General features: G+C 35.4%; 1 protein-coding gene across 1 annotated transcript; it reads left to right on the top strand.

Moving 5' to 3' along the window:
• Positions 1-1,211: 1,211 nt before the first annotated feature.
• LOC104470799 (TBC1 domain family member 7-like) lies at positions 1,212-6,709 on the top strand (the record flags this gene model as incomplete). Its single annotated transcript, XM_010085849.1, has 4 exons — positions 1,212-1,411; positions 1,915-2,035; positions 2,832-2,912; positions 6,522-6,709. Coding segments are annotated over exons 2-4 (381 nt in total), but the record flags the coding sequence as incomplete, so codon positions are not given.
• Between the last annotated feature and the right edge of the window lie 1,378 nt (positions 6,710-8,087).

Genomic DNA, 8,087 nt, shown 5'->3' with positions numbered 1-8,087 from the left:
TGTCAGCGGGGGGGTGTGTTGGGATCGTGGCTCTTTACTCAGTGTTTCTGTTTCATTGCTGCTGTTAAAGTCACCTGGCATTACATTTAATAAGATGAAAAGTGCTAGCAAGGCCGAGAAAGCATTAGTCTTTGAAAGAAATGAGTAAATGAGTAAATTATACTCTTTGATACAGAACACTTCCAATGAGCTGGCTAGGGATTTATTTTCCCCCTTCCTTTTTCCAGTTTATTGGTGATACATGTAAAGATGGGAATGTTGGTTGTTTGCCTAACATGAAAATATATGTCCTAAGTCTGGAGGGAGGGAGGGAGGACTTTTTTTCCACTGGGTAATTCAAATGTACTTCTGGTATAGTGATAGTTTAAAATAATTGAAATTGAATTCCTTTCTTATAGATCATGCTGTTATTTTTCAAATAATACTTATTTTTTCTGTTCTGTCACTCTGCTGTCAGCTTTCCACAAGTGGCAGGGGCTAAATGTTTTCTAGATAGCACATATTAAATTCAGATTTCAAAAATTTCAAATATTTTAAATGTAGTTGAGTGTCCATGGCATCATAAGCTTGCTTTTAGACATGATTGTGATGTAATTAGTAAACACTCTGGTCACTGGACTGTTAAATGCACAATACATGAATATCAAAGTCGTTTTCGTAAGGGTAGTGCACAACTGGAATGTCTTGCAAGTAATATAAATATTTTTTCTCTGGTTTTCAGATAGTAGTTGACCAAGCTCAGAAAGCACTAATCCAGTCCTTTGCTGCTTTATATTTTTCTGACTGATCCTACAAAGCGCTAAAAATGAACTTAACTTGACACACAGATAGGCCTAGTGGATGTGCAATTTTAAATATGTGAATTCGTTGCAAAATTGTGGCCTTTGTTTATTTCTTCAAATGCTTAGCTCCTGATGTGTGCTTTGGTTCAGCAAGGAAAAGAGAAAATTAACTGGAAGAGCTTTTCAGTGCATAATTCACCCATTGCTCCGCACTCAAATTATTTTTCTCCAAATTTCACTGCTGTTACTGGACTGAAGAGTTGAGATTGTTTTTAGTCCTTTGAGTTACAAAACAAGTCTTTCTCATATTTGTAAGCCTGCAAAGGACAGAGAATTGATCTTTAGAAGGTTGAACTGAATTGAAATGTCAGTTACATTTGTTATGAAATAGACAGTACTCACTGCAATTTACCATTCTTTTCGGTATAGGGATGCGATGCTTATTTCTTTTTAGTACTGGAATGACAAGCTCAAGACTGTGGCTGTTACAGCACCTGATAACAACGTGAACATTTAATTCAAATCTGCAACTTAAGAACAAACCTACATACCTAGCCTTATTCTTTCCTGTCACCTCTGTGCTACTGAGGCCAGCATTGGCTTGCCCTTGTTGCTGCTTACCTTGTTTGGTGAGTATGAAACCTGGTGATTTTACTTATTTGCTTGACTAGGGTTTCTGTAGCCAAAATTTTGTCAGACTCTTGTATTTTTTGTATTGGTTTTGAAATATGTGATATAGCATAAAAGACTAGGTGTCTCTCCCCATAACTTTTAAAAAAACTTTTTGAAAAGTAGTATAATTTACTACAGGAATAAAAAATAATTTTAAAAAAATCCCCATATTTCATTTTTAAATTGGATATCTTCAGACCTTTTTTAGATTTAATTATTGCATTGTCTGTGTTAGCATATGATGAAAAAATCTTAGAAGATTTTAATATTCTGTAGACAGTCAACTTTTATCAGTGTGTTATGATGAAAAAATCTTAGAAGATTTTAATGTTCTGTAGTGTTTATTAATACTATAGAGACATAGACAGTCAACTTTTATCAGTGTGCAAAACTACTTGACTTTAATGCAATAGGAATGTATTCTTATAACACTTAAGGGGAATTAATGTTTCTTCAAAAGGAATCAGTCATGGCTGACGACTCTCAGAGAAACTTTCGCTCAGTATATTATGAAAAAGTGGGGTTTCGTGGAGTTGAAGAAAAGAAGTCACTGGAAATTCTGTTGAAAGATGACCGGTTGGGCAAGTTGATTTCACTGTTTTCTCCATTACTTCGCAATTTGGGGCTGGGGAGGGAATATTTCACTGCTTTGCTTAGTATTCACTGAAGTTTTGTGTCTGTTACCGCTAATCTCCCTGTTATTACAAGCAGTCCTTTGAGTTGCGAAGATTTGAAAGTCTGATTTTTAAAAACTTGAAGAGATTTGTCTGCTTGCTTGTTTCTTTCTCCCTGTTATTACAAGCAGTCCTTTGAGTTGCGAAGATTTGAAAGTCTGATTTTTAAAAACTTGAGAGATTTGTCTGCTTGGTGTTTCTTTTTTCTTTTTTCATTCTTGATGACAAAGAAATTAAAAGTTTTTAATGAAAATTTTAATCTGAAAATAGATAATCTCCTGCTGTTAATTTCATCTAACCTTGAAACAATTAAGATTTTATTATTGCTGTTGGTCCCTGAGGAGAGCCACATCTCTAACGGAACAGAAAGATAAATGTACTTTTAACAAAGCCCTTAATTGTTTTGACATAGCAACACAATTTACAAAGTGTCTATAAAAGTGGTACAGTTTCTTCCTGGTGAAACCTAGGGTAGTTTTATTGTAAATCAAACCAATGTATGTATTTTTCAAAAGAAATACTGTTTCAGTTTGTAGGGAACATTCCTTTTTCTGTTAAAGCAGTGAAAGTATTTATTGCTGATAAATGATGAAAGAGGGGATTTTGATCTGCAGCTAAGGATTTGTTGTACTTGGGAGATCAGAGACTCAAACCTATTGATAATTAAATTTACCTCTTTTTTTTTCTCTTTATTTCATTACAGATATTGAGAAGCTTTGCACATTTAGTCAAAGGTTTCCTCTCCCATCCATGTATCGTATACTGGTGTGGAAGGTACTTTTAGGTATTAAACATAACATCTGTGATCCTCTGTAGAAATGAGTATGTAGGAAGGTGTGTTTTTTTGTGGTTGAGGTGGTTTTTTTTCTTTAGAGAGTTAGTGACAGGGATTATTCTGTACTACTTTGCATGCTGATACAGTTTTAACCTATTTTTGTATCCACCTAGGATACACAGTGGCAATTATAAAAGAATATTCCATACATAGTTTTTGAGAACTTTTGCTGGAGTGTACCTAGAAGAGTGTATTTCTATATTTAACTTTGTAACACTATCCAACTAAATTTATAAAATGGATTTGAAAGGTGGATATAATAAGTCACCGATACCTGATAAGATATTCAGTTCTGTTTCTAAAATAGCAGACAATGAAGTTGAAGTAAAGCTGTGATAAACTTAAAAGAAATGGGCAAGGTATGGAATGGATGTTTATTCTAAAGAGAATCTTTTGTGTTCTACAAAATTGTGTTTTTTTCTGGTTTTGCTTCTGGCTTTAAATTGAAGAAGTTACAAGGCCGGAGACAAATTATGGTGTTCTTAGAAACCATAAAAAGAAAAAAAACCATAAACAGATTCTGTTTTCCTTGAAGTAGGTTAGTCAGATGACGAATTCAAAAGTACTTATGACTTTGCAGTTACTGGTCAAGTGTGTTGGATTTGCTAGATGCAACGTTATGTGACTTGAAGGCAGGAGGGGTTGTGGAGGGTCTGGGAGTTCTGATCCCCAGCAAGGTGTCTGGAGAGTTTCCCTTAGACTTGCTATGTGTAAAGAAACACTGCCAGATTGAGTGTGAAGGTACCTCCTCTGACTGAATCTCTGGAAAAGAAATATGATTTAACATGGTCGTGGAGTGTGGTGCCACTTTTGAAAAGCTTGAGTGTGCCTCCTGTGGTGAGTCTTCTATTACCAGGGCTGTGGTTGGGCAGGAAGGGTGCTGATATCTGAAATGTTTCAGCAGAGAGAGAGCAGCAGCATCAGTCTGCAGGCTGGCTTGGAAGCTGCTGTCTTTTGCTGTCTGTGAACTATCCCACTTCTTCTTTGTCCTTTGGCTCTCTAGAATATGGGATACATATCCTATATATTTCTTTTACATTAAGATTTTGGCATGTGATTCCAAGTCAGGAAGACTGGTGACTCCAACCTCAGACTGAGTATTTAAAAAAAAATTCTTTGCTGATTTAGGATGTTTATTTATCTTCAACAATGTTCAAGTAGATGTCTTCTGATTCACTACTTGGTTTCCATGTTCCACTACAGTGTCTGGAGTGTGAAATAATGTATTAGAAAGTTTTAGCTGTGTTTAGAACAATGTTTTAAAATGGTTTTTTTTCTCTTATTTTTTTCCTCCATTTTTCTACAGGTTAAAAAGTGTGGCTTCATATTCCTGATTATCTGGATTTATAAGCCTTTTTTTGGGAGAGGTAGTAAATGAACAGTGCGCAGAAGGTGCAAGATCTAATTATAAAACTTGAAGTTCTTGACATTGATCATTGAACTAACAGTAATCCAACTTGATAAAACTCTCTGCTGTTAGAGTACTAATTTTAGGATGAGAAAGATTCTTGTACCCTGGGCCATAGTGAAGTAGTCAGCATCCTTTAAAATATTAGTAGTAGGAAATATAGTGTAGGAGGTTTGGAGAAGTGGCTTAGTATAAGATCCTTCAGCCAAAGTATTATAATTACAATACAGTCTCCTGGCAAACTTGTAGCTCACTGCAGCGCCAATGATGTATGTTTGACTGTTTTAGATAGGGTGATTTGTGAATCATATGAACACAAAATACCTTCTGAGTTCACGGTATGGAAAATTACATTGATTTTTTTAAAGGATTTTGTGTTTGAAACCAAGAGTTATTTATTTCAAGTGCATATACTGTCATTCTGTGTATTCCTTGGGTGAACAGAGGTACAAGGACTTTTCTTATCCAGCCCAATCCTTTTCTAGTGGGAGGTGTTACATCTCCTCTAAATCATGTCAATAGTGTAACAAAAAGGATTCTATACTGTCAGCATGATTATGTCAAGACACATACCAAGGCTTGATGCTGTCCCAGGTTACATGGTATGTCAGTGATGTCTCTGTTAACTTCCTTTTCAAGTGTGACTTATGAAGGTTTCTAGACATCTCTGTGTTGTTTAAGCTTCTTTTCTACCTGACTAAGGTAGTCTTCTATATTTGAGGAAAGCAGTTGGCAGTATGGATGTACAAAGTCATGATGTTGAATCTGTTTTGCATAACGTGAAGAATGTCTTGCTCTGTCATAGCTTTTGAAATGCAGACAGGTTTGCAGTTGGAAAATAAAATACAATTTTCTGTCTGTTGTGGTTGTTACTAAAGAGCCATTTCATGGTGTAACACTTGGCAGGAATATTTTTTCTTTCAATGAGAGATAAAAGCAGCAGGTAGTCTGTTTCAGAAATGATTTTTGAGGAATACTTTTTTCTCATGGGTTTCTACAACGTGAAAAATTCTGCTCTGCTAGTGATATGTAAGTTGTGGGGTTTTTGGGTTTTTTTTCTACTTTGGTGTATGTAAGATCTTATTTCTCTTGAAGCCTGTGACAGTTTTGTTGTGAACATCAGTGCATGTTCACAGTGCACTCAGTGAGTGAGAGGAAGGGTTGAATGAAATGTTTGAGCATCTCTTCTGGAGATTGCAAACTGTTTAATTTTCTCTGCCTCTCTATTTGGATACTTTTTTTCCCCATTTTATTTTTCTCCTAGAAACTAGAAAAAATATTCGTAGTGTTCTAAGAAAGTAAAAAATGTTAACTGGCAAACTGTTTGGGTGGTATTCTTCAGTTTTAATCTGTAACTGATTCAACCAATGTGATTGATTTTACTTTTGAGTGATGTTTTAGAGAGAATTAATCTCTATGATACAGAAAGTAAAGAATTTTCTGGCAGATATCTAACAGTAAATTAATAATACTGGAATGTACAGTATCTTTGCATTAGTTATTTGCATGTATATATTCTGTGGTCATGTCAAAATGTAGAATTTGAGAATATAAACAGCTAATGTATATAAAAATAATTCTCCATCCACTTTGCAAAATAAATGGAAGCTGGGCACAAATATACAACTAGTACTGTATTAAAAGCTGTATGTAGGTATAAACAAGTAACAAATAAAGTTCACAATTTAAAAATAAAGAAAGGTTGTTAGAGAGGGAGACTAAGCCAGTTAAATTATTTTTCATCTATCTCAACAATAACATTTCTTTATCAGTGCACCCATGTGGTGTACGAAAGAGTTACCATTCATTTACTGAAAACCTGTAGAACTTGAGAGACAATAGTCTAAGGGTAGATTTTTGCCTATGCTCAGTTAACATCTTAAATTTGTTTTTATAAATCTAATGCTAAAGTGCTTTTTTGGTCCACTGACTTCCAGTTTTTTAGAACTTTCTCTGTATATTCTTTGACCACGTTTATAACAAACTGCAGTACCGAGTCCAACATTTCTGTAGGCTGGAGTTGTAGTAGGAATTGAGTTCAGGCAGGTCTTTTGAAAAGGGAATTTGAGTGCTGTTTTTTTTTCTCTTTACAGTTGCTTATCTTATTTTCTTTTTTTTTTTTTTCTTTTTTTTCTTTTTTTCCCCCCAAGGAATTATTCCTCCTCACCATGAATCTCATGCTTTGGTGATGAAGTATCGAAGGGAACAGTACTGGGATGTACATCATGCTCTTCATGTAATCCGTTTTATCGATGAGTCTACCCCACAGGTAGATGTTTTCCTCCGTATACATCAACTGGAATCAGGAAAACTGCCTCGAAACTTGACTTTTCCATTGGTCAGTTGTAATTTTAACAGTTTTTTAAATGTAGTATTTTATTTTACGTCACACTGTAAGGCTGTGAGAAACTGAGCTGCAAGTAGCCCCACAAGGGCACATAGGTAGGCAAAGTGAATGGAAAATGAAGTACTAGTATAAAATCAGGGATTTTAGTCAAAGTGCTTTTCTGTTTTTCTTCCCCTAAGTACTTGTGTAAGATTTGATGCCCTTAAAATCTCTTTTGTGTATTTTGCCTGCTAGGCTTCAAGCCTTTTGTACTCTAGTACACTTTAGTCTCTTTATAGCACTGAAATAAAAATATCAGAATCTTATTGGAGGTCATAGATCCTTAAATGTCCTGCAAAGATAATTCAGAGCCAGTACAAGCAATTTATTGCAAATTACACAATATTTTTTCAATTATTTGTTTTTAAACATGGACTTTAATGTACTGATCTTCTTTTTCTGTTAGTCTGAACTGATCAAGGCTTCTGTCAGGTGACACCTGTACTCTGTACTTTACAGTGTACTCACATATGGGTAAACGAGTATGTTCAGAAGATAAGTCTATAGTGTTATGAAACACTGTGTGGGTGTTACGTATAAGCCTCTGTGAAAGAGGAAGTGACGAAAGGAGCCATGGGACATTCTGAAGTGGATTTTGTCCTGTACTTAATTTATCCATGTTCACTCTGGTCAAGCTTGCTTGGTTATTTTTCAGCTGTATAACAAAATTTGACCTAAGAACTTAAAAAAGTTTAAAAAAGTTAAGCATAATGTTAACACGGAAAATCCAGTAACATTTGGGACTGGAGGACTGTATACAACATTCTCTTGTTGGAGGAGGGATAGTGTTTTTGTGCTGTTATCATTGCCAGGGAATGTGGCCGTCCTGCCCTGCAAGTTTCCTATGGAGAAATTTCTTTGATCTTGGCATGTGACATAGTGGGTTGAAGATTCATCCCTTCTAGAGCTATATCACTTTCTGAGCAAGCGTTTTGTCAGCGTGTCGTAGAGTGCTAGCCCCTCTCAGTACTGTGGCGTGGTTTAATACAAATGATGTTTAGCAGATCCGTAGTTATTAGTCCTGGAACTTAAACTTGTTTTGATACAGAAAGCATTTGTTCTCTTTTCATGCCAGCCTGTTTTCAGTGCGGTCACTATCCCCTTAAGCTTATAAGAGGTTACTGCTTGATAGTAATGCAGATGTTTTATTGTGGAAGAGTATAAAGATGATGTTGGGTTGGTCTAAGTATTTTGAAATGTTTGAGTCTCAAATCACAGAAGTTTGCTAAATATATTTTTAGCTCACTTCCATCTACCCTATGTGCAGTCATGCCATTAACTGTGGTTTGGGCATGCTGATACTTAGAATCATAGAATCACTGAATGGTTT

This window comes from Pterocles gutturalis, unplaced genomic scaffold (assembly GCF_000699245.1).
Source record: "Pterocles gutturalis isolate BGI_N339 unplaced genomic scaffold, ASM69924v1 scaffold28250, whole genome shotgun sequence".
Taxonomy (NCBI): Eukaryota; Metazoa; Chordata; class Aves; order Pterocliformes; family Pteroclidae; genus Pterocles; species Pterocles gutturalis.
The sequence above is the reverse complement of the archived record's forward strand: the minus strand, read 5'-3'. Positions and strand labels throughout refer to the sequence as shown.